Raw genomic sequence first — 26,698 nt, 5'->3', positions numbered from 1 at the left:
TTGGCGCCGCAGTGTGTGACTTCACACTGTTGCTAAACAATAGCCCCACAGCAATAGGAGAGGAAGTAATAACCCATAAGCCAGAAGGAAGTTAACCCCACTGCCAGGTTAATGGGAATGTGCTCACCTACTTGGTGGATTACCGATTTAAAATGTAATGAGGTTTTGCTGGATCTCGAACCTCTTACTCCTCTCTTCCACCACTCAGTTCTTTCTTTTTCTCACATTTCTGCCCTTTCCCCCCATCTTCACCCACCTCTTTTTCTCACTATAACTCTTTTCCCCTTTACTGTATCCAGGCTTGTGTAATAGGCCTCAAGTCTAAGCTGCTGAGGCCAACACATACTCCATTGTTGCTGGGGAGGAATGACCCCATAGCTCAAGGATTCACTTTGATACAGAGGTTGAGGAGGAAGAAGAGGAGGAGGAGAGGATTGTTTGGAAGGTTGAAAGAGCTTTTAGGATCAAGGTAGGATGTGAAAGATGACGGTAGAAAGGTATGAAAGGTCCACACAAAGTGCTGCGTGAGATGTAGAAGAGGAAGATGAGTAAGAAGAAGATCAAGGGCCGGCCCAAGCCTACCAGTGCTGCTGCCATGGGTAACCTGATTTATCTGATGTCCTCTTGGCTGCTTTTCCACCCAGGACCTGGATTGCAAAGAACACAAAAAGAACATTGCTCTTTCCCCCCTCTCCCTTTTACTACTTTCTTTTTTTAAAGCGTAAACACACATTTGTCTTGCTGGTTTAGCCGTTGCTTAACGCTCAATCGGAGCTGGAAAAGAAAACAGCTAAATCAGCCCAAAGAAGGGCACTAACAACATTCTCTCTGGGGCTCTCCCTCCCATTTCTGAGGCCTCCTCTGGGTCTGAAGTGAGCAAGTGGAGTGCAAATCCAATGATTGAAGTCCTTTAAGTGCCCTTGGAAGTCACTGAGGCATTAGCAATAAAACACGCTGGGCCCACGGCTTTTCCCTGAAAAGCTCCGAGTGCACAAATGAGGGGGATGGCGCCCTTCTCTACACGTCCGCTGTCTTTTCACCTTCAGTCTTGTTATGCAACAGGACTTTGCCTTTGTGCAGCAGCAGCAGGATGGGGCCAATAGATTGTGTTCTTGGTCTTGTGGACTCACTCTTCTCCTAAGAGCTTGGCAAGTGCTGCATACAGGGTGGAAACATATTTGGACAGTTGGACATAACAAATACAAAGACAGACTTTGTGGCTTTATGCTGCACCTCAGTGAGCTTATAAACAGCTACAGTCAAGAATGTTCTGTACTATAAGACAAACCTAATCAGTTATGAACATATGGACTAAAATCACTTTAGAGTCTGAATTGACCCAGTTTGGGTCAATATAGCACTGATGCAATACTGGATGAACCTTGTCCTTATTATACCACTGTTGGGTGGCTTTGGAAACTTTTAATTGGGATGTGTAAGAATGGTGAACAGATTTGAAGAATGTGTAATGAAATAAAATTTGTTCAGATTTGAGTTGTTATGGTCATTGTGTGTCATTTTGAAGTTGTTTTGTGTCTCTTTGCTGTTGTTTTGAGTGTGTTTGGGCTCATTTTGTGTCTTCTTATAGTTGTTTTGTGTGCCTGGTTTCATTTTGTGTCTCATTTGAGTTGTTCTGCATCTATTTTTGTTCAATTTATTTCTCTTTGTAGCTGTTTTGCAAGGCTTTGCATTCATTTTGTGTCTTTTTGTAGTTGTTTTGAGTGTCTTTGGGCTCATTTTATGTCTCCCTGTAGTTGTTTTGTGTCTGGGCTCATTTTATGTCTCATTTTAGCTGTTCTGCATCTCTTTTTGGTCAATGTATTTCTCTTTGTAGTTGTTTTGTTTCTCTGTTAGTAGTTTTGCGTCTCTTTGTAGCTGTTTTGTTAGTTTTTGCATTCATTTTATGTTGTTTTGTGTGTCTGGGTTCATTTTGTGTCTCTTTTTAGTTGTTCTGCATTTTTTAGTCACTGTATTTCTCTTCATTGTTGTTTTGTTTCTTTGTGGTTATTTTGTTTTTTTCTTTGCATCTCTTTGTCGTCATTTTGTAGTTGATTTGCATGGATTTGTGGTTGTTTTTGTCTCTTTGTGGTCGTTTTATTTCTCTTTGTAGTTGTTCTGCATGTTTTTGCATTCATTTTGTGTCTCTTTGTAGTTGTTTTGTGTGTCTGGGTTCATTTTGTGTCTCATTTTAGTTGTTCTGCATCACTTTTTGGTCAATTTATATCTCTTTAAAGTTGTTTTGTTTCTTTGTGGTCGTTTTTGTCTCTTTGTAGTTATTTTGTTTTTCCTTTGCATCTCTTTGTTGTCATTTTGTAGTTGATTTGCATAGAATTGTGGTTGTTTTGTGTCTCTTTGTGGTTGTTTTATTTCTCTTTGTAGTTTTTTATGTCTCCTTTTTTCTTTGTGGTTGTGGTCTGCCTTTTAAAACTGCTCAATAATCCATCCTTGACATTAACAAGTCAACTACCTAGAGCAAAAAGATACATGCATACATAATATTAACATTAGCCCATTGTCTTGTTTTTTGTTGGTGACTCTACGTTGGACACTGGGTAAGGTTATAAGGTTAAGCCAGCATTGTGCCAATGTCGCATTGACCCAAAATAGGTCAATTCTGTACAAGATTATTGACTTTCTGAAGTCTGCTTCAAGGCATCTGCAATCATCTGACCAAATTTTTGTCAGTGTGAAACACAAACACAGTCACAAGGACAAGAGAAGAAGTATTTGTGGCTATTTGTGGCCTCTAAACAAGAGTACTTTCTGTTGCTGTGTCAGACCAACCAGACCAACAGCTGGCTGTTTTAATATTTATATTAACTTTTAAAGCATTTAGTCACATAAAAATGTTTTGTAGTACTAGTAGTAATTTTTATTTCTTTCATTATTTTTAGGGTTCAAAAGTTCTGTACGGTACTATAAAGTTTTTACATGAGATATAAAAATAGAGCAGGTCCACAAAGTGTCCCTGAAAGACTGCAACAATCTGAACAGTGTTGTTCTGTAAGTGTTCAAAGATGACTGGAGGGAAGTAGTAAAACAACTCACAGACTTTGACAAAGACATGTGTAGTATTTTACATTACATAATAATATTGCTTTTATCTGAGAGAGAGAGAGAGGCCTTCCCAACAGAACATTAGTGCAAGACCTTTTTATGTTCATATGCATAGAGATATGCACTTTCTACAGCACTGATTCACATCTTTTGACATTATATTACTGCCCTCTAGTGGCCACATGCTGACATAACATCCACTAAGTGTAAACCATAGACTGTATAAATAGGTGTAAACTGTTTCTTGCAGAGAAAACTAGAGGTTCCACAAAGCAGAGAAAGCGCAAACAGTGTCACTTCGGACAAAAAGTATTTTAATCTTTTAGACTCAAATAGTGAATATCAAATGTGTTAAATACATATTTTAGACAACATATAACGTAAAACCAGAGTGAGTGTTACTACATCTACAACTATCCTGTTATAACGTACAGTAGGTTGTGTGTACATCGTTCCACCTTATGCAAACAGGACATGTTTTCTTGTAACAAACATATCAGATAACAGAAATATGGAATAAGTATTAAGGTATTTATGGAAAGTTAGATCTGGTGATGTCAGACATCACCAATTAGAAGAAGCCACATAATGTACAGTCATGGAAAAAATGATTAGACCACCCTTGTTTTCTTTAATATCTTGTTCATTTTAATGCCTGGTACAACTAAAAGTACATTTGTTTGGACAAATATACGCTGTAATTATTCTGTAGTCATTTCATTTTACTTAATATATTTGATAAAATGTATTAAATATAAATGCATCCTTGATTTTGAGGCAGTTGTTTAAGTAACTTTAATATAAAAATGTTTGGGATATAATCTACTTATTTTGACCACATTAAATATAATCTTTATGTGTATGTAATTTTAAATCAAGAGAATTTTGAATGAATCCAACACAATAGAATTAGTCCGTTTTTAATTGACAGGCACTTCCTGTTAAGTTGTTATTTACTCAACTTGTAACTTAGTTAGATTTAATTAATAATATTGCATGCAATTTGTTGCCTCAATTTTATTGAGTAGCTATTGTTTATCTTTTTTACAGTGTAATGATAACAACAAAAATAGCTCATTGAGTTGAATTTAAGAGCTGATATCTAGACATTTTCCATGGTTTTCTTGATAATGATGTTGGTTATTATTAAGAAAACCTGCGAAAATGTCTAGATATCAGCTCTTAAATTCAACTAAGGTCCTTGTAATAACCATTAATTAATAAGTAATAAGGCCCTTGTAAGTCCTTACAAGATGCTTATTAACATTATTGTGTGTATATAAGCTTATATAAGTGTTAATAATGGCATTACAAACACCCATGACCCACCCATTATGTCTTACCATGCCTTTATTAATCTTATTTTGTTTGCTTATTGATATTAAAATATACTTTATTGCTCATCTATTATAAGTTAACTATAAGTTAACTATGCTTTTTGCAACTACCGGATCTAAAGCGAGAACAATGCCTTATTACTTGTTAATTAATGGTTATTAAGGACCTTATTATAAAGCGTTACCTATTTTAATATCAATAAGCAAGCAAAATAAGATTAATAAAGGCATGGCAAAGACATAATGGGTGGGTCATGGGTGTTTGTAATGCCATTATTAACACTTATATAAGCTTATTAACACACAATAATGTTAATAAGCATCTTGTAAGGACTTACAAGGGCCTTATTACTTGTTAATTAATGGTTATTACAAGAACCTTAATATAAAGCGTTACCTTAAAATATACTTTATTGCTCATCTATTATAAGTTAACTATAAGTTAACTATGCTTTTTGCAACTACCGGATCCAACGCGAGAACAATGCCTTATTACTTGTTAATTAATGGTTATTAAGGACCTTATTATAAAGCGTTACCGCTATTTTTGTTGTTATCATTATATTTGTCCAAACAAATGTACCTTTAGTTGTACCAGGCATTAAAATGAACAAGAAATTGAAGAAAACAATGGTGGTCTAATCATTTTTTCCCATGACTGTATTTATGTGTCTGCTATGGGAAGGGGTTGTCAGGAGTGTAGTTGAAACTGGCATCCAAGAACATGGCCAGAGTTCCCAGGGTGGTGATGATGACAAACAACCACAGGAAGAGACGGTCCACCACGAGTGCGATGAACTGCCAGTCTCCTGTCATCTGCAGGGAACACGCACACAAAAGCACTTACCGTCAGCTCTGAGTCAGCAATGTACTGTATGTATGCAATGACACATGAACATCGTTGGGGCATGTTTGGAACACTCTGTGCTCGGGAGCCGCTCACAGACTGGATAACAAGCTGCCCGACAGCGTGTGTCTTGTTGTGCACATTTCTCACCGTGTCGTCCGTGTCCTGCTTCTTTAGCTGCTCGGCCATGTATGTCACGGCAGCGATGGCTGACTTCAGGTTGGGAGGGAGGATCAGACAGTAGCTGTCAGTGTCCGGGAGCCGCTGGAGGTGCACTGTGCTCTCACACCTTAAACAAAGAAGAGGGAATGTAGTGGGGATAAAAGGCCACTGGAATACTGAAATTGGCTGCAACAAGGAATTTCAACATGGTCTCACAGGAATCCGTGAAATAGCCACGGATTTGCTTAACTCAAAATCCGTGGAATAGCCACGGAATCACTCAAATTTTCGTGAAACCGACACGGATTTTGCTACAATGCAAGTTAATGACAGTCATATCCCGTGGCTATTCCAACATACAAAGTGATTATGTACATTCACTGAGTGAATATTTAGAAAATAAAACATATATTTCTCGCTAGAAATGTAATCAAAATCCATTTTTATGCAGAAACTAAGTCAAAATATTGATTTTTTCACTAAAAATGAGAGAACTGTCCTCCATGTTTTTTGTTCTGACCGCCGGGACCTTGAAAGTCACGTGACTTGGAACAAACCAATTTGAAAAAATATCCATGGAATAGCCACGGGATATGACTGTCATTAAGTTGCATTGTAGCGAAATCCGTGTCAGTTTCACAGAAATTTGAGTGATTCCGTGGCTATTCCATGGATTTTGAGTTAAGCAAATCCGTGGCTATTTCACAGATTCCTGTGAGACCAGGTTCAGGAATTTAGTGTTGTTCTGAGTTTTTCAGACTTCTATCCAAGTTTCCAAAATATTTCACACCTCTCTGCTATGAGCTGGTTCTTTTACATACACTGTAAAATGTCTGTACTTAATAATCTAACAGTTATATCTTGTTGGACAAATGTTTGTGTTAGAGGGCCATGTAGTATTGTTTAACGTGTGTAAATTGTGTTATATCACTTATCAAACATACATATCGTCACACTGTTAACCCTTAATAGGGCACTCATTTAGATACTTGCAAATTCCAAATATCCACCTTAGAGAATATTGGAGGATATTACATACAGCCAGAATGTGTAAAAAAAAACCATACGGACGGGGAGTGGGGTAATATTTTGAAAAAAAAAAGAGTGGCAAATCTACTAGAATTTTTTTCCCGCCGATTAATGAGATTTAAAGTTGTGAATCTACGCGAAAAAAGTTGTTTTTTTCCCACTTTTTTCTCGTAAATCTGCGACTTTTTTGTACAGATTTGCCACTTTAAATCTCTTAAATATGCAATTTTTTTCATGTAGATTTGCCACTTTATTTATTATTTTTTTTAAGATATTTTTGGCCATTTTTCAAGGCTTTATTTGATAGTGGGAGAGAGAGTGAAAGGGGGAGACAGAGGGGGAGACATGCGGGAAAGGGCTCCGAGTCGGACCCGAACACGGGCCGCCCGCCCGTGAGGGCAAAGCCTCTATGGTACGCGCTCTACCAGGTGTGCTACCGGGGCGCCCCAGATTTGCCACTTTAATCTAGTAAATTTGCAAAGTAATTGAAGAATAACTCTGTACGATGTATTTTTTTTCCTAAATTTTTTTATTTTTACATTGGAGGTCAAGGTCAATAAAGTTAATATTATTATATTATTATCATACTGATTGGTCAGATGTCATGGTGTCACTGTCTGTAACGTAGCCTGATCTTTGCTGATTAGCTGGAAGAAATCCATGTGGTTCTACGACCAAACAGAGAGACATGGGGACCTCATTTAGATATCCACTGAAGTTACAAAATATAGTTCTTGGCCCGATAAAGGGTTAAAATAATCACCTAAGTAATTTTTTGTGAAAATTGTTTTTTTTGCCTAAATCATCTCCTCATGACGCCAGCCACCTATGGTAAAATCGCCTACATCCTCAGTTGATCAGATCATGTGATTTTACCCCTTTAAGATCATCACTTCTTTGACAATTTGCCACATTCATAGGCATCAAATAAGAACCTGCAGTCTGTACAAATAGTGAAATAGAAATAGAGGAAACATAGTTATAAGAACATGCAAATTACAATCATGATGCAGGGAAGAGGCTACTAAAAACATGTACAGAGATGTGAATCAATGTTACAATATGGGGATATTAATATGGGAAATTGTATTGAAAGGTACACGTTGTAAATATTGCATATTGCATTGGCATAAAGTATGAATTAAAAAATACAAAGTGTTTTCAGTTTCGGGTTATTTTTGTTATTTATTTTTTATTTAGTCTTATTATTTTAATGACAGTGAATAAATGGACAAAGTAAGATGATGTGTCCCAAAGAAACACATTCTTATTTGAGGCTGTCATGCTAAAACCTAGGTGCCTGTCCTCTGGAAGAAGTTAAAAAATGCAGCAACACCCTTCACAAATGCTCAATAAGCTCAGATTTATGTTGCACATGTCATGAGTCACTAGCACAGCATCTTTCACCTCAGCTGAAACAAACCACAGCTGACATTAGCTGTCTAATGTAGGACATACGGACAGACGTGGGTGTCATTGTTGTTGCTTCATAACATACAGTATGTGCCCTTGTGTGCCCTCTAAACACTAACAACCAAACTGTGTTTAATGCAGCTCCTCTGAACACTGAGTGACAGCAGCAGCACACTGACACAGGGGTGACACTGACACAACAGTGGGTCAACATTCATGTGACGCCGTGACCTTTGACCCCTTCATTCTTCCCTTTACACAGCTGTTCCATAAACCAAAACATATGAGCAGAGAGAGAGTCTTCCTGACAGCGTTCTTGTAGTGCCTTCATGCTTTTGTGCGTAACTGCTCAACCATAAGTAAATAAAAAATTGAAATGATATCTGAGGCATTTAGACAATTTATACAATAAGATAATGATAACAATAATAATAATAATAATAATAATAATTATACTAATTTTACTGAATTGAATTGTGTATTTTTTTGATAATTCATTTATAGAGATAAAATATAATAACTAGATTATTAATACAAATTTAAGGAAAAGTCACAAGTGTATAGGTGATTAAATAATTAATGAATGAATTATTAATAACTTCTAGAAAAGGAAGATTTAATAAGTTTGTACTTCTTCTCACTTGTTTTTGAACATGGACCAAGGCTGACAATTTATTTTGTCTTTCAAAATTCTCTCTTTTTTTAAAATTTGTTTTAATATACATATGTTCTAAATACATTTCCAAAGAAACAAAAACCTACCACTACTAATAAAATATATTATATTATCCTATGTCTGTAAAGTATTAACATCATGTGCAATACATTTGTATATATCTGTCACTGTTTTGTTATTCTTATATTTCTATATTTATATTATATTATATTATATAATTATATAATATTTATATTAAAATGTTATGTTACCTATTTTGTTCATTGTTTTCTTATATTATCCTATATTGTGGTTGTTTTTGTAATTGTTTTGGAAACTTTGGAGCAACCTGGAACCAGAATTTCCTTTGGGATTATCAAAGTTCTATCTTAGCTTATTTTATCTTATCTTAGTCTATATTAACCAACCAGATGATCAGGTGGAAATTAAGAGGGCCTATTATTACTATTAGCACTTATTATTATTATTATCATTATATACTCAATTTATTTATGTCTGATATAAATATTGAACCAACAGTTTATAGTGTTCTCGTATAGCAGGTCAGGTCACAGAAACTCGTGTCTGACCACAGCTCCACAGGTTGAAGCCAACACTTAAATAGGGTGTTAACTATTTGCTAGAGTTTCCACTTCCTCCTGCTGCCCTGTGCTTCCCATCACCCCATTCACCCCTCACCTCTTGTAAAACGTAAATGTATTTTGCATACCCTCAGTGTCAGCTGAAATCTTTATCTTTTTTGCAAAAGTAATTTTTCCTGTCTTAACCCTTAATAGGGCACTCATTGAAATACTTGCAAATTCCAAATTTCAACTCTAGAGAATATTGGAGGATATTACATACTGCTAGAATGTGAAAAAAACATACGGAAATAATATTTTGAGAAAAAAGTTTACGAGATTAAAGTGGCAAATCTACCAAAAAAAAATGTGCAGATTCATGAGATTTAAAGTTGTGAATCTGGGGGAAAAAAGCTGATTTTGCCCTACTTTTTTCTCGTAAATCCAACTTTTTTCACACAGATTTGCCACTTTAAATCTCTTAAATCTGCAACTTTTTTTCTCGTAGAATTGCCACTTTAATCCGGCAAATTTGCAACTTTTTTCTCGAATTATTACCTGAAGTTACCAAATATAGTTCTTTGCCTGATAAAGGGTTAATTATTTGATGTTTGTCTATTTAAAAATATGATTTATAAATCTATGGAATAGCCATTTTTTATTCCAATTGTTGTACTCCTTAAAGTAGACTGTTTAATTCTATTACAGAAAAAACGTTTTGAAATTAAAGAATCATGGCAGGGAGCGACTCCACTGGATGGAAAAAGATGTCTGATTGTACAGAAATCTGTGAGAAAATGACCCTACATTTTACTTGATTTATGTCCTTAGTAAACATTTTCTCATGAGTTTATGGTCTCAATCATTAGGCTCAAGTATTCTTCAATACAGCATAATGTTGATTTTTTAAATTATGGTCCCATTTAGAGTGAAATAGACACTAAAGCAAGGTTTTCAACCAGGGCATGGTTCAACATGATTTCCAACCTAAACCACAGAATAGTTTTTCAATACCACCCATAACAAAATATATGAGCGTTTGTCAAAATGAGCTTGGCTCACAGTACTGCGGGGCGTTCTAAAAATAGCACACACGTCATTATACATACACGTACGGTTCATGATTGCAAAAAAAAAGGCTGCAGTTGCTGTGAATTTAGGTTACAAAACCACTGACAGGTTTAGGTCAAAAAACGTCCTGGTAAGGCGTCATAAAAGACAGTTTAAAAAGGAAAATCAATGTATGTAAAATGCCGGAAGTGAAGTAGTTATGAGGGTGATGTGAGTCACAGAAGTTAAAAAGTAATTTACTTTTTATTTCACACGGGACATGACCCCGTTCTCCTGGGTGCAAGTGCAAGTAATTCCTCAAAATATGTATTTGTTTGTTACCGGTTACGGTAAGACGGAACACAGAGTGCATCTTTTCCAGTATGTTTGAGATAAGTCTTTTGTGATTATTGACTTATTGACTTCGTTTGTCTTGTGTGTGCATTATTATCCTTATTTCGATATGAGCCTATCACAGATATATCTGTATTGGACTTAATGTTGTCAGATGAAAACCTTTATTTTTCAAATAGAAAATAATGTAGAAAAATATGCTTGGATAATTTAGAAATTGTGTCATCACATAGTTCATACAGCAGACTGCGCTTCAATTTATAATCTGTTGGCAAGCAGCACAAACTGATATCCCCTTTTTTTTTCTGGAACCAAGGCAGTTCCAGGGCCGGAGCCAGTGCCCAATCTTGAACCAGTTCCTTGCTTTTTGACTGCCAAAGAACTGGCCCTTGGCCAGGAAAACTGGTTCCAGAGTGGCACCAAGACTTTGCTGGTCTCAAACCATGAACCACTTACGCCAGGGGCTGGGGGCGTGATTATCACATCCAATGATAGAGTATATTGATATGAGCCACAAAAGTCCAGTATTTGTTGGGGTTGAATTTATACATACATTTTTCATTCATTTATACATCAATTCAATTCAATTCAACTTTATTTATAGAGCGCATTTCATGCACAAGGCAGACTCAATGTGCTTCACAATGTTTATACATAATTACAGTTAAAAAACAAAACAGAACACAGAAAAACAAACAAACAATTAAAAAAAATCAATTACAAATTAATATAGAGTGCAGGTAGACAAGCTATGCCATATTCACCACATATACACTTACTTACTCACACATGTGCACCCACTCCCACAACCACACACACACGCACACAGTTCAACCGAATGCTGTTGAAAAAAGATTAAAAAAATAATTAAATTAAAAATGGCTACTGATGTGGCATGTTTAACTGTGTCAGGCAGGGTGTTCCACATCAATCTGCTTTACTGTGCTCACTTATCCATTAATTTGCTTTCATGTTAGAATACACAGGAGCCTATTAAGAAGACAAAGAGAGCTCTATGTGTCACCTCCTGAAGGAGTCTGGCATGACACTGCAGTGCACCTGTCAGATTGGCACTTCAGGACATGTCTCACCTACATGCAGTCCATGTATGCAGCGTATATGAGGTGTACATTGTGTTCATAATGTGCAGAACCTTCGGCACCAGAGAGGGGAAGGCGTCAGTGAAGGAGCGGGACAAGTTATCAGACTCCCAGAGAGACTGCGTGACAACAGATGGACTGCAGGACAATAAAAATGAGCGAGCAGGAGCTCCTGTAGGAATGGTGGATGTGTGTCTGAGTGTAAGTTGCTGTGGCCACAGCTCAGGGCTCAGCTATGTGCTGCTCTACACGCTGCATGCCATTCACATTCCACAGCTTGTATTCATTTCTGCAGATACATGGAGCCCCTCACACTGTGACGCGTAGAAACACAAACACCCTTACACAATTACATATTAGGGTTTGTGTATATAATATTAACATGGCTATGCCTATACTCAGTAATACAGTACAGGCCAAAAGTTTGGACACACCTTCTCATTCAATGTGTTTTTCTTTATTTTCATGACTATTTACATTGTAGATTCTCACTGAAGGCATCAAAACTATGAATGAGCACATGTGGAATTATGTACTTGACAAAAAAAGTGTGAAATAACTGAAAACATGTCTTGTATTTTAGATTCCTCAAAGTACCCACCCTTTGCTTACTAAAATATAAGACATGTTTTCAGTTATTTCACACTTTTTTGTAAAGTACATAATTCTATATGTGTTCATTCATAGTTTTGATGAATTTACAATGTCAATAGTCATGAAAATAAAGGAAACGCATTGAATGAGAAGGTGTGTCCAAACTTTTGGCCTGTACTGTACATTCATAATACCAACTGTGTACTCACTCACACCCATGGCAGATATACCAACGATATGAATAAACACATGCAAGCATCATCAAACGTGCAGAGAATTCTGATAAATGTGGTCATGATGGAAGCACCTGGCTTCTAACTAGCCCTCTGACACAATAACAAGATAAAGAGAGATGAATTAAGGAAAAGACTACACAATAGAGACTGGATGATGGTACTGGACCAACATCTCCTTCACATCTAAACCGACAAACCCCTTCCTTTGCCCTGATCACTCATCACCGGTCTTCCCTTTCACTCATCTACCCCTATCTATTCCTCAGCCTCCCTCCACCTCCTTTCTGTTGGATTACCCCCTAATGTCCAAACTAAACAGAGGCTTAGTCCTGGCGACTGTGGGCGCGGGTGTGGGGCTTAGCTGGGGCTGAATATGATGCCTTTGGAACGGGATGAGAGATGCCCAGCAAAGGGCCTGGTTCAGAGGACTGTGGAGCTGTTTATGATGCCAGGGCTGGGTGGCAAGGCTGAGGCCTACTGGCAGATTAGACAGAGTGAAGCCAGCATGGTTGGAGTGACAGCACAGTTAGAAGCAGCATCTTAGATAACAGAATGATATACAGTATAGTGACTCATCCTATGCTCAGCTCTTTGAAACGTCGCGTCTCTAAAGACCCAGTGTGTGGTACAGTGGGTGAAGCAGAACAATGAACAGACAGAGGAGCACCAGATACAGAAACTTCAATTCCATCTACAGAAAAATAGAAAGAGGCATTACAGTCCTACATACACTGCTTGATTTAAGGAGATCTGTGAAATGGCTGTACAGAAAAACTCTCAACAACAAGAGCTCACTGTACCCAAAATGACATAAAAAAAAGACAAACCTCTATATATATATATATATATATATATATATATATATATATATATATATATATATATATAAAAGTGACCAATTAAAAGACAGGAAAAAGAAAAAGAAAAGACGACACGTTAGTGTGGCTCCGTCTGGTTTTACTTGAAACGCACACTTCAATTATGGAGCGTGAGGATGTAGTTGACGCGTGTCTTAAGCCGAAAAAATCCCACAGTTTCTTTCTTATGATTTATTGAAAACCTTTCGTTTGAGCATTACAAACAATAAACTGCAGCAATCCAAAAATAATAATAATTATGAGCACGGTCAAAAACTAGTGTGCTCTCCTCGTCTCCATAATCCTAATTAAAGCAAAGTAAGCAATTATGACGTTACACACATTTCAGCCAATAAGAAGAGTGCAATTCCTATAAACCAATAGGCATTCTTACAACCTTAATAAAGAACTATGAACTATGAACTACTAATCTGAATTAATTATCAGCTTTTCCACAATATACAAAATGGCTCTAACAATAGGACTTCCAGAATATAGGACCTTGGAAACAAATGTCTGTAACTAAGCAGAGCTTTATTTTAAGCTAATGCTTATGTGGTAATGTGAAAATGACAAAATGACAACAGTCCATCGGGTTGTTAAGTGGTGTTTGGATCCAACATATCTTGAACCAACATAAAATTTAGAAATCAAGGTTTAACAAAACAAAAAATACCAGAACACTATATACTATACGAATATACTACATTACTAATAATAATTATAAATGACAGTCTACTCCATTTGATGTTATCCAGTCGAATCATTAATCCCTCTTTTTAATCTTAGTCTGTACTTTTCATGTGCCTGCATCAAATATGGTATAAAAGATGTGAAACTGAAAGAAGTGAACATACTGTTAGTGTCTTTAAAGATTCTCTGAGCTGCTGTGGTGATGGCTGTAATTCTGCCAAGTCTAGTATATTGTGTACTTTACTATTATAGCTACCCTGGCATCAGATCCCAAATTCACACTTTGGCACACTCTTAAAAGAAGATTCATGCCTGCGCTGGATTTTATTAACATTAATAGAAATGGCTTTTCGCTAGTGTAATGTTCGGATCAGCACATCTTAGCCTAGAAAGAGGCTGAATCAGGATGAATGACTGTGATGGGTTTTACTTCAGGTCTCCGGTGTTTAACAGTCTCTGACAGGTAAGAATATAGGCGCTATAACCTTTTTGGCAGTTTACTGTATCTACCTCAATAACTCAACACAAGAGCTTGGTTTATCTTTGGTGTCTAATCCAACACACACACACACACACACACACACACACACACACACACACACACACACACACACTCACCCACTCCAAGGTTTAAGCTTCATTGTAAGCTCCCATTACATTGGCTCATTCTCAGCATTTAGTGGTTTTGTTTTCTTTGCACTCAAGTGATGAAAAGCAATGATGTATTACAGTGCTCCAGTGCTCTAAAGAAAGCAAAACAAACTGCATTTTTAGTGGGACAAGGGTTGTTATAAATGATGCATTATGCAGCACTGCTTGTTAAAAGACTGCCAGGTAACTTTGAAGAAGACAAATAACCAACCAACAACCACCAAAACAAAGACAAGAAAATATGCCAAAGCATATCTTGCCCTCAACAGTACAACGGTGCGTATTTAGGAGGGACCACAGTGTGTTTGTGTCTCAAAATATTACCTTCTGACAGTACGGGTGACAGGTGTGGGGGCTCCTTACCTGCCTCTCCAGGGTAGGACGAGATCAGGGTTGATCTTACGAAAGAAGTACTCTCCTCCAGGCCGCCTGCCATTGAAGCTTTGGACGGGCGAATCCTCACTAGACTCCTCCTTCAACAGAGGTTCCTCTGGGTTCGGCCTCATCATGCCGATGTACTTGGGCAGGATATGAATGAATACCTGTAAATGTGAGGTAAAGAAATCAGCGAAATCAGGTTTCTCAGAGTTATTTAAATAGATTAGATGGGTTCTCTGTAAATTTGTTAAACCTCACCTTTCGAACCCAGTTCGGCATGATGTGTGTGCTGGGTGTCCTATGATGCAGATTAAGGACGACTACACTGAGGATGACAGAGAAGGTGACCAGGATCATGGTGAACATGACGTAGTTGACAATAATTGGGATGCCGAGGGAAGTCTCGGGGACCTTGTCAGCCAGCAGAAGCATGAAGACAGTCAGAGCGATGAGGACGGAGATGGAGAGAGTCATCTTCTCTCCTGCAAACAGTAGGCAGAATTACTTATAAAAGCAAAGCAGCACATAATACTCTGCTGACTTTTGTTTTATGTCATCAAAGGCAACCTTTGAAGACATTGTGTCCTATTGTTATGGAGAGACCCACAAAATTGTCTCTATCTTTAAAAATGTAAAAATAAAAAGGCATGTTTGGAAGTGTTTGTTGGAGATAAAGAAAAGAGTTTAGGACTCCGTTGACCCAATCTCAGAACCATTGGCTATTGGTCTGACAGCAATATTTCTGGGGTTCTGGTGTAGCTATAGCGGATTTCCAGATAATAGATATCCAGGCCAAGACTTCCTCATCCATGCGCCAGTCACTGTACGCAGTCCGATTAGCAACTTGAGATGCAAGAATGGAGTTGTGAGATGATGTCCATGACTGGATTGTTTCACAAGTAGCTAGGTTAGCTCAGCTACTGGAAAGCCAATCGTCAGCCAATAGGTAATGGTTTCTGAGATTGCATTTCGGCTAATGTGTTCCACTTCCTTTGCTCTCCACACAGACTTTTAACATGCAGTCAACCAAAGCCTGCTCAATTGTTATCGGTCAATTCTAATCTGACTATACTACAAATGGAAACCACATGCAAACCAAATATCTCTCTCTCTCTGTCTCTCTCTCTCTCACACACACACACACACACACACACACACACACACACACACACACACACCATGGTAGGAATGGCTGTTGGATAATAATGTGAGCTTCTTGAAGGAGAAAAAAACTTTTTTTATTTAACTTTGTCATGATTAATATGGTGATTCATGTAATACACACACACACACACACACACACACAATGTCAATGAGACATCTTTTGGAAATCTGGCAACTGATGGACTAGGTAGATTCCTCACCAAGATCACTTTTCTGAATATATCAATACATTCCATACAAGGTTGCCCTGAAGTAGTCTATATTGGACACATGATTTTTGCCATGACATTAGACACGTGTATCAAGGGGCACTTTCCCTTCCTACATCCCATCTTGGCTGTGATGTGTAGTCACAGTGTCAGGACATGTCAAATGTGCTGACCTGCTCCAGGAGGCAAGTAGAAAACAAAAATAGCCAACACGCTGGTGAGGATGCAGGGCACGATGATGTTGATGATGTAGAAAAGAGGCTTCCTCTGGATGATGAGGTAGAAGGTGATGTCCTCGTACAGGTCGTCCTTAACGTTCTTTCTGGAGGGCTTGTGACAGATGGCCCATTCTCCATTTTCTGGGGAGAAAAGGTAAAAAATAATATGTGTGCATTTTTTTATTATTTTCAATGGATATATTATAAAAAATGGGATGAAAGGTTCTGGAAGAAGTCACTGTAGGCACCAACCAGTGAAAGCATTCTCATCTATAACAATCTCTTGAATCTCTTGGCTGTGATCGTCCAGAAAGTACTGCAGGTCCACCTCAGAGGCATCATAGGTGTACGAGCGGAAAATCATGCTGCAGTTCTGCCAGTCAAATGGGAAGTACGACACCTGTGGAGTGGAGATCAGAAACTGCTACATCGGTTTTTAAAGAAACATATTTTGGGATGAAGGTATGAAAATAATAAAAGCGATACTTTATCTTTCCTAAGCTCAACTCATCTCAATTAACAAGAGAACCAGAACAGAAGAAAGGAAACAAACACAAGAGAAAATACACCACATAGAGACAAATTACTGAGGGATTTACATTTTCACTATTCACTGTAGCAGTGGTATGATTTGATTTGAAAAGACAATACCTCTATAGAACAGGAGCTGCGGTATATAGCTGGGGGAAGCCAGTTAACTGTCCCATCACTGTAAACCAAGACGTTGACGTACAGAGCCACGTCAAATTGACCGTCATTACTGGAGGGAGAAATTAAAAAGACAAATGTAATGGTTATTTTTCATGTTTTTCTAAATATTGGTCATTTCTTACAGCTTTGATAGCATATACAATACCGCTCAAAAGTTTGGGGTCACTTACAAATGTCCTAATTTTTTAAATAAAAGCACAATTTTAAAAAATTAAAATAACAGACATACATTTTAGACATTGTTAACACTATTAAAGCTGGAAACAGCTGATTTTCTAATGGAATATCTATTGTATATTGTCAGCAACCATCACTCCTGTGTTCCAGTGGCACATTGTGTTAATCCATGTTTATAGTGTTGAAAGGCTCATTGATTCTCACAACACCTGAGCATTATGTTAGCACAGCTGAAAACTGTTTTGTGCTGATTTAAGAAGCAATAAAATGATCCTTCTTTAGGGTAGTTCAGTTTCTAGAGGTAAAGTTGGAGATTTGTACAGGTTAAAATTATTATCTCTACCCCTGTCAATGTTTTTTTTACTATATTTTTGATTAATTTTGTTACTCATTCAGTTTGTTTTCATGGAAAACAACACACACATTTTCTGGGTGACCCCATAAAATAAGATAAATAATAATTTAATAAAATAAAATGACCCCAGTGAGGTAACATAGTTTAAAGAGTGACAGAGTACATACATACTCATGAAAGTAACCACGTCACATGTATGTGAAGACATAATAACTCTTCAAACTTTCTTGTCCTAAGTCCAACAGTGTAGTTTTGTTTACTAAACTTAACCAAACTGTAACTGTTTGATGATGTTGAGCATGTATTTAAAACATTGACTGTTATAGTTATACACTAACTCAGGAAACACTCCTGTGGAACAAACAACATACATGGTGGTGTGGTTTGGAGGACTTGTTGGAATGCCATTCATTTTACAAAGTGAGAGTGAGGAAGTGTCAGGCATGGCCAAGATGGTGACAGCCAGAGCCGCCACCACACAGCCTCACAATGGCTCTGCACAAACCTATGAGTGACGTCTATGGTATAAACCAGAGGACTGGACAAATCTTTGACCTGGTGATGGCACTAGATGAAAGTCAAGGAATCACAAAACTTTTTACTATTCATCCTGAGGGGAACATGAATTTCTGTAACACATGCATGGCAGTCCGCCAATGGTTGTTGAGATATTTCACTCAAAACCACAAATGTCACCCTCATGTTGGCACTTAAAGTCATTAGAATTCATCCTGTGGGGATAGTAAATGTCAGTGCAAAATGTCATAGTAATCCATCCATTAGTCTTTCAGCCCTAACTGTGAACAAGTGTTGGACCGACCAACTGTCACCCACCTACATTAGAGAGCCATATATCACCAGCAGGTTTCTAAGGTCCTCTGATCAAGATTTGCTGGTCGTCCCCTGATCCAGACCTAGGACTAAGGGAGATGGTGATTTTGCGGTTGCAGCTCCTAAACTTTGGAACTCTCTCCCTTTGGTCTTAAGGTCTCAGGAAAGGTGCTATACAAATAAACTTACTTATTTACTCTAGAGCTGCATCGCTGGTGTATGTTTGCACTGTTAGCAAATTATCTGCAGATGGGACACTCACTTGTTTATGAGGTAGATGTCAGGACGCCACACCTTGTTGGGAGGAATCCTCAAAACAGTAATGTTGTCATAATCCTTTGGAGTCCATGACAACCTGTAGTCTGTCCATGCCTGGGAAGGAAGGATGGCAGCAAGGAAGGGATGGAAAAAACAGCAAGAAAGAAAGAAAGAAAGTGAATAACAGCCATAGTGGAGCAGACAAGAGGTGAAATTATTACTACGGTGCCCTGATGTCTCTGTCATCTACATCCTAGCTTCTCCTGTCTTTGATAAGTCATTTAAGTCCCACTGATCTAGACACACACAACTGTCACAAACACTCAAACTGTCCTGAATTCTAATTAGAGAGGGCCAGGGACAGAAATGAAAGAGCGAGGCAGAGAATAAGAGAGATAAAGCAAGAAATAATTTGTGGTTATAAAAAGTGACAAGTCCATTTGAGGACAGAGCAGCGGAGAGAGAGGAGACAGGAGTCGGAGCGGCAGAGTGTTGCTTCGTGATGAAGATGAATGTTTTCATGCTCATACCAGATTCATGAACACGTTAGTTGTCATCTCTTCGTTCTTCTCGTTCTGTAGCGGGACAGAGAGATGAAAAAGAGAGATAAGGAGATATGTTAGCGAAGCCACCATGTCTTGTTGTGTATGAAATTGCTGTTACTTTCAATCCAGCTGTATGGAAACTAATTAGGTTTGCACCCGGCAGTGATCTGGCCACTGGTGTGTGTGTGTGTGTGAATGTGGGACTGGACCACAGAATAATATCACTGCATTTTCATATCTTCATAAAACCAACTTGACACGTAAAGGACAATAAAAAAAGGATACTGTATATTTTCATGTATATGCATTTGTATTTACCAAGCTGACGAGCTGAGAGAGGGTCATCCCCACTCGAACCATCACCTTCTCCTCCCAGTAACGAGCTGGTCTCACTTTCATGTTGTAGTTCTCAAACAGTTTCCGATGGAGATTCCGCTCAGTTTCTGACGCTCCTGGAAGAACGGATGGAAACAAAGAGACAGAAAATGATGATGGGGAAATTGATATCCAATGAACCAAGAGCCAACATAATCATATGTTTCATTCAATGAATGCAACTCCATATAGGGAGGAGGTTGGTATAGATGGATGGAATGAATGTCCTGTTTGCAAAAACCCCAACAAAAAACACAAAGGTTAGGGTGAAAGAACAGTGTTAACATCAATCAATCAATTAAACTTTATTTGTATAGCATTTTTAATACAACCAAGATGTAACACAAAGTGCTTCACACAATACCCAACACACACACACACACACACACACACACCCTATCAGCCCAAAAAATAATACAATTCATAGTTAAATAGATTTTTAATAAAAGTAAATCAATAAATAGATTAATAATCATAAAATAATAATTATAATAATAATAATGATTATTATCACCATTAACATCATAAAAGCTAATTAAAGACTATACTAATATATATATATATATATGTGTGTGTGTGTGTATATAGTATATTTTGTATATTTGTATGCAACTAACTAAAGCTCTATTAAAAGCAAGACTAAAAAAATAATCGTCAATAAAAAAATAAATGAATGAATAAATAAATAAATATAGCAAAGCTCGACTAAACAAGTAGGTCAAGAATTTGCTTTAACATAATTGACTCTTGGTGAAACGCAGGCTTGGACACCGGTCTACCCGTTCAAAGTCTGGTGAGCCATACACCACCACCCCTACCAACCCAAAATGGACCATTACGCTTCTATATTACGTCCACTGCTCTAAGCGTCTCATGACTTCATATTGGAAATAATAGAAAGCCTAGTGCATCTCATATGCTGCAGCAATGGTTCCCAAACTTTTTTTGCAGGGCAAGTTTGATTTGGTTGATTGATGAAAAATACAGCTAACACAAAAAGTAACAAAAATTAAAGCAGAACAAAAGCAGAGCTAAATAGTAAATCAACAGTTAGTGAAAAGTACCAAAGCTGTTACAATGAGATAAAATACAACCTAACCGAAACACATGACACGTGCTACTGACACCCAGACAACTGCATGTTTGTTCTCTGTGCATCAGTGAGCCAGGCCTACGTGGTTAGGGGTTCAATTCCCACTGGGATGACCCATGCTAAAAATATACCCTGTATGCTCATGTATACTTAGTATGGGTGGACTGGTACTCTGCTTTCTGATTTAGATTCTAATAATGTTATGCAAATAGCATGTTGAAATCAATAGTGAAACAAAAGTATTGTTCAGTATCTGTTCATCACAAAGGAACCTCAGTGACAGAAATTGGGGTTAACTATCATTCACTCTAAGGAAAGGTTAAATTTGAAGTATTTAGCACAAAAAATGTGTTTCAATACCTACTAATGATGGCTTTCATTCCAAATATGTGACAAAACAACATGTGGGAAAGACGGAGAAGGACAGACAGGACATGCAAAAGAAGCAGTCAGCAGGCCAGGTGCTGGTGGTGTAGGATGGGTAGCAAAGGTGACTGAGCTAATGTAATTGATATGCAGCAGGGGAATGGGATCAAAGGGATGTCTCAGATACCAGCTCCATCGGGGACAAAAATAGACTCTGATTAACAAACAATGATGTGCTAATATGATTCATTATATGTTCCAGAACAAGACAGTCTTGATTCTTTGCTTTTCAAGTGAATAAAGATTTGTTTCCATTGGGTTCACCTCACTGCGTCTCTCTTCTATCTCTGTACACTTGCTGTTGGCCCTTCTCTTTGGGGAAATACAGTTGTAAAATTGCCCTAGCTGTAGAAGAAGGCACAGGAACAATACACCACACAACCCCCTTGGAGGTCACCAACCAGTGCAGGGTAGCTTTGTTCTTTCCACTCCCGTTGAGGGGTCATAAGGTCAAAGTCAAAGCCCTTCAGCTGAGCACCGATAAGAACTAGTCATCGCAAATCAATTGTAATTATGATTTTATCCACAAAAGGAGAGCAGGTGGAATCAATACCAATTTAACTGGACTGACAGAGTGCAGTGAGATGTGGCATCTGAGATTTGTTATCTACTGTAGCTATCCTGAGCGCAAAAATGCTTAAATTTTAAGGTGTATGCTTACAAATGGAGGTGGAAAGATTTCTCTTCTGGGCAGCCTAACAGGAAATAGGTAGTAGTGTTAGGACAGACAGAGGAATGGCATCACGGGTCGCCAACAAGCACAGGATATTTGGTTGTTTCCCAAGTACGATAAGGGGTCACAGGTCAAAGTCAAAGTCAGTCAAACACATTTGTTTTCCTTTTCTCTCTATCTCTTTCTGTCACTGTACAGTTCAATGTGTATGTTTTAATTTAAAAGGCTCCAGACCAATATATTTGATAAAAAGTATTTGATATTAGTGCCAACGAATGCTACATATATTACTTACAAATTCACATCATCTAAAACAGAGAAAATTGACTGCAGAAATACAAGCACAAGATAAATATAAGTAAATAAATAAGTAAAATGTTCTTACCAGTTAAAGTGAGACAAAGGCAGCTGCATATGATAAATGCGTTCATCCTCGCATGAATGATCATCCTCATCTTCATTTGTCCAATCATGACAGTCATGACATCTTTCACTTCATGTGCAATCAAAGGCCCGACTCTTTGCTTTAAAGGTGCTTTGAACCCTCCGCAACCTAGTTTGGGATCTAGATGGAGCGTCCTGTAAAGATACACCTTTTAGCTCTTAGCTGCATGCACACCTTCAGTTGGATTGCAGCTAGTTGGCACCCATCAGCAGCACACACTGTTCAGCTCTCTCTCCTGTCCCTTCGTCTCTTTGTGGCCATGGCTCCATGGGTGAAACCACGGCCTGATTGGGTGCGCATGCTGGGAGTGACGAGAGGGCGGAATGTGTTTGTACTGGGAAGCCTGTGGGGCAGGCACCTGTTGGTGCTCGCCAATCTGTGGTTTGCGCTGTTCAGATGGTGGGTGGGAGGAAGAGGAAGTGGAGGGGGTGGTATGGGGTAAAGGAATGGCAATGAACTATGGGTTATGACAATGGAGATATTTTGAGGGGGGAGAACAAGTGGGCGGAGTGGAGTGCGGAGTTTATTGGGTGGTTGACTTTCTCCGTAGACGAAGAATAATTGGTGGTGGTTTGGAGTGGGAGTGGTTAATCAGTGGCATCTCCAGCTTCTCCATCATGTAATAGACCTCTACCTCTTTTCATTTTTTCCATCTTTCATCCCTTCATACATTCTCTCATAATTGGTCCCATTCTCATTTTGCTGTTTTGTGTTTGGTAACAAAGATATAATTTACACCGTGTCATATACGGTAGAATGGTAGAATTAGTTGTCAAACTTTAACTTTTTTTTAATTCAAAATAATCACAAGATTAATGTAATTTTGCAGAACTAGCACATAAATGGGTTTCATGTCCAGTTGTCCAAATAGTTTATGAGAAGAACTTGACTTCAATTTTCCAATTTTAAATACTTTGCAGCTGTAGGTACAGATATCTTAAAAGTTTACAAGATAAAATACACAATAAATTAAAACCACTAGGATAACTAAGGTTGGGCACCAATACCACTTGATTAAGGTTAGGTAGAAAGAACAGGGATAGGATTGAAAAATACTAATTCCGCATATAACTTTCAACAACAGAACACAAAAACACTCAGAACGAACAACACTTAGGATGTGATCACAGGTTTCTGAATTTAAAAGTTGGTTGGTGGACATGCAGAGCTGCCTCAAATGAGTCAGGTGACGTAGTATAACGAGCAACAAAGTCGGGGTGGATGAATTGACCCCATAAGACTGATGTTTATTACCTGTGTAAATTAAATACTTAATTGCCTAAGTTATGTAACAAACATAATTATTTTAACCCAAACCACAATATTTTCCTCAACTTAACCAAGTAATTTTTTTGCATAAGCATACCCAAGTAGCTGAAATAACGTTATTTTAGCCAAAACCACACATTTTTCCTCAACCCCAAAATTTTGTTATGTAATCAGGTTCTGCACTGCAGGGGCTTGTGCAGGTGCAATGAATGCTCTTGCTGCTTGAGATATACAGAAAAAAAACACCAAAAATGATGCATAACTTTTTTGCAAGATAAAATTTGAATCATAGTATAAGGATGGGTTGAAAGGTAAAATGAGCAATTGTTAAAATTACAAGCAATAGTCCATGGCCCTGACATTATTCTAGTGATATCACAAAGTTCACGACAAGCAAAATAAAGATATATTAATACATTGTAGGTAATAGAGCAGAAAAGACATAATTCAGCAGAGCAAAGCTGACATGGTGTGACTTAATAGGCCTCTAAGCCATTAAAGCGAATATATGCATGGGATTTTAAATCAGAGCTGCTGAAACACCCGGCTCCATAGATGCTGTGAAGTGAAAACCTGCAGGATGAAGTTGCCGAAGCAAGTCAAAAGTTACCGAACTTCTTGGCAGGAGCAGTGGATTGCTGTCAATAGTGATGGAGAGGTCTTATAGAACTCATGAGTTTGAGTGGAGAAAGAGCACCTGAGTCGTGCTGATACTGACTTTGAAGTGAGCTTGAGGTGAGAAAAGATGCATGTCGAACAAAAATAGAGATGGATGTTGTTGCCATAGAAATGGTGATTGAAGTTCTGAGACGTGAAGACTACAAGTGTTTTGATCGATGAGGTGAAGGCCTCGGAATGAACTCTGGTTCCCGCTGCTTCTTGGATCCTTCTTGTTGCTTTTTATGAAGGTAATGTCTGTATTTCAAGGGCCGTAAAGTTATTTTGTCTGTTACACAAGATAAGAAAATACTCACCTACTCTCTGTCTCTACTTTCTATTACCTCCTTCTGTTGCATCTGAGGTTGTACTATCCTCTCTCCCGCATGTTTGTCAGGGTTTCCAGTTCAAATACAAACAGGCCATAAATCAGACACAGGTTGAAAAAAATGTCTCAGACTTGCCCTCTTACATGCCACTACTCTTCGTAAAAATGCATCAGTCAAAATGACCAAGGGCTGTTTTTATGCATCTGCGGCCTCTCTTCTCAATGCTACAGCTCCATGCAAGGTCACAGTGTTAGATAATAAGCTGAGGATACGATATGATAATGCTGCCAGCCAGGTCTATAATATTGAAGCTCTATCAGCACTGTCGCCACTATGAGCTTTCGAGAGTGACTGCAGACTTTCACCCTTCAAATGCTTCAGCTCACTCTGCATATATGCATGAGTGTATTTACACACATAGAAATATCAGGGAAGCCCATGCAGTAGTGTCCGGTAACCCATGCCAGTGTGTGTGTTTTTGCACGATTATTAATAGCAGTGCAGGCAGGTGACAAGCGAGGGTCGCAACTCTCACGGCAGCATTCTGACAACAGATGGAGCCTTTGATATCTTCCCCTTAGATCTTTATTTAAAAAAAACAAAAACAAAATGAAACACAAGATTAAAAGGGCAGGTGTGTGTTCCTGTGTTATGTGAGATAAAAAGGACATGTGGTGTGTGTATGTCTACCAGAAAGAGATAAATTGAGAGGCACAGGTCTCCTATATAATGGGAATTCCACAGGCTATTGGTGCAGCTGGTGAATTGAGTTGGCATGCTTCTCCGTACTCCGAATAGCCTTCATGCAAAGGCACACATACACTAGTGCTGAAAATACAAGAGGATTACTATGGCTGCAGAAATATCCACAAAGCATGTGCCACACTCCAGCACATTCTGACACAGGGAAATGAAAGGCATACAGCATGCTCATTATAGCATCTGGTTTGTTTGGTGTTTATGTGTGAACACCAAATATGAATATCCATCTCTAGATCCACACATACTATAGAGTCTTACTGTAGCTTATACATTAAAAAACCAACATATTCTCATGGAGGACTTGTATAATTCCCTACAAAAAACATTTTTATATTAGCCTATGTTGTTGACACATGACCTGGACACATTAATGACACCCGACATCCACTGTTGTACAGAATGTCACAATTGCTGTTCTAGAGATGTTTTTTATGCCGTAAAATGGTTAGGTTTAGCGACCAAAACCACTCTCTTCAGGTTCGATAAAAAATAACAGGGTTAGACTTAAAAAACACTATGCCTTTTGTTTAATAACCAAAATCATTATCAAGAAAACCATGGAAAATGGCTAGATATCATGTCTTAAATTAAACTCTTTTGAGCTATTTTGTTATCATTATATGTGTCCAAACAAATGTACCTTTATCTGTACCAGGCATCAAAATGGACAAGAAATTGAAGAAACCAAGGGTGATATAATAATTTTTCCATGACTGTATGTATACAACTGCTCATACAGTTGGAATAAAATATTTTTTTTACCTCTTTCCATGAAATAATTGTGACAATGTAAATTATTCTTGATAGATAAGTCTATATTTTTTCTTAAAAATGTATTAATCAATCTCTTCCAAACAAATCACAATGAAAATGAAACCACAATTAATAGAGGATTGTGTCTGAAAACAAAATCATTTTAACTTGATGGGCGACTGTGTGGATACATCTTCCAACAATGTAACATGAACATCAGTCTCCTGGTTGAAAGACCCAAGGTTTGGGCCCTCCACCTCCCTGTCAGCTCAACTCAACAGGTGCCCTACGTGGCTACAAAATTTTGTGGAATACCTACAAATTTCACTTCATTATTTTTCATAGTAATTCATAGGAACCATTCATAAGGACAGCCTTTAAAAAACCCCAAATTGCTTAGATTTATGTATTCATACATATATCAGGTAAACTAAGAGAAGAGAAGAGAAGAGAA

General features: G+C 37.9%; 1 protein-coding gene across 1 annotated transcript; it reads right to left on the bottom strand.

Moving 5' to 3' along the window:
- Positions 1–5,069: 5,069 nt before the first annotated feature.
- Positions 5,070–22,511, bottom strand: chrnb1l (cholinergic receptor, nicotinic, beta 1 (muscle) like). Its single transcript, XM_059355026.1, has 11 exons — positions 22,415–22,511; positions 19,781–19,914; positions 19,448–19,492; positions 18,922–19,031; positions 17,237–17,345; positions 16,838–16,985; positions 16,541–16,726; positions 15,253–15,476; positions 14,980–15,158; positions 5,392–5,530; positions 5,070–5,210 (listed from the first exon to the last, which is right to left on the bottom strand). The coding sequence occupies exons 1-11, from the start codon at positions 22,509–22,511 to the stop codon at positions 5,070–5,072; spliced, it is 1,512 nt and encodes a 503-aa protein (XP_059211009.1).
- Positions 22,512–26,698: the final 4,187 nt, after the last annotated feature.

The sequence above is a fragment of the Centropristis striata genome, chromosome 17, assembly GCF_030273125.1.
Source record: "Centropristis striata isolate RG_2023a ecotype Rhode Island chromosome 17, C.striata_1.0, whole genome shotgun sequence".
In the NCBI taxonomy this organism is placed as follows: Eukaryota; Metazoa; Chordata; class Actinopteri; order Perciformes; family Serranidae; genus Centropristis; species Centropristis striata.
Note: the sequence above shows the minus strand (reverse complement) of the source record. Positions and strands in the feature narration are given on the sequence as shown.

What these genes read in the sequence shown, in the direction of transcription:
- chrnb1l (XM_059355026.1), bottom strand. Translation starts at nt 22,511, where the DNA reads ATGACTGTCATGATTGGACAAATGAAGATGAGGATGATCATTCATGCG. An exon ending in GCAGCTCCTGTTCTATAGAG is followed by an intron (nt 16,986 to 17,236) that starts GTATTGTCTTTT and finishes TCCACTCCACAG; the next exon opens with GTGTCGTACTTCCCATTTGA. An exon ending in AGCAGGACACGGACGACACG is followed by an intron (nt 5,211 to 5,391) that starts GTGAGAAATGTG and finishes TGTTCCCTGCAG; the next exon opens with ATGACAGGAGACTGGCAGTT.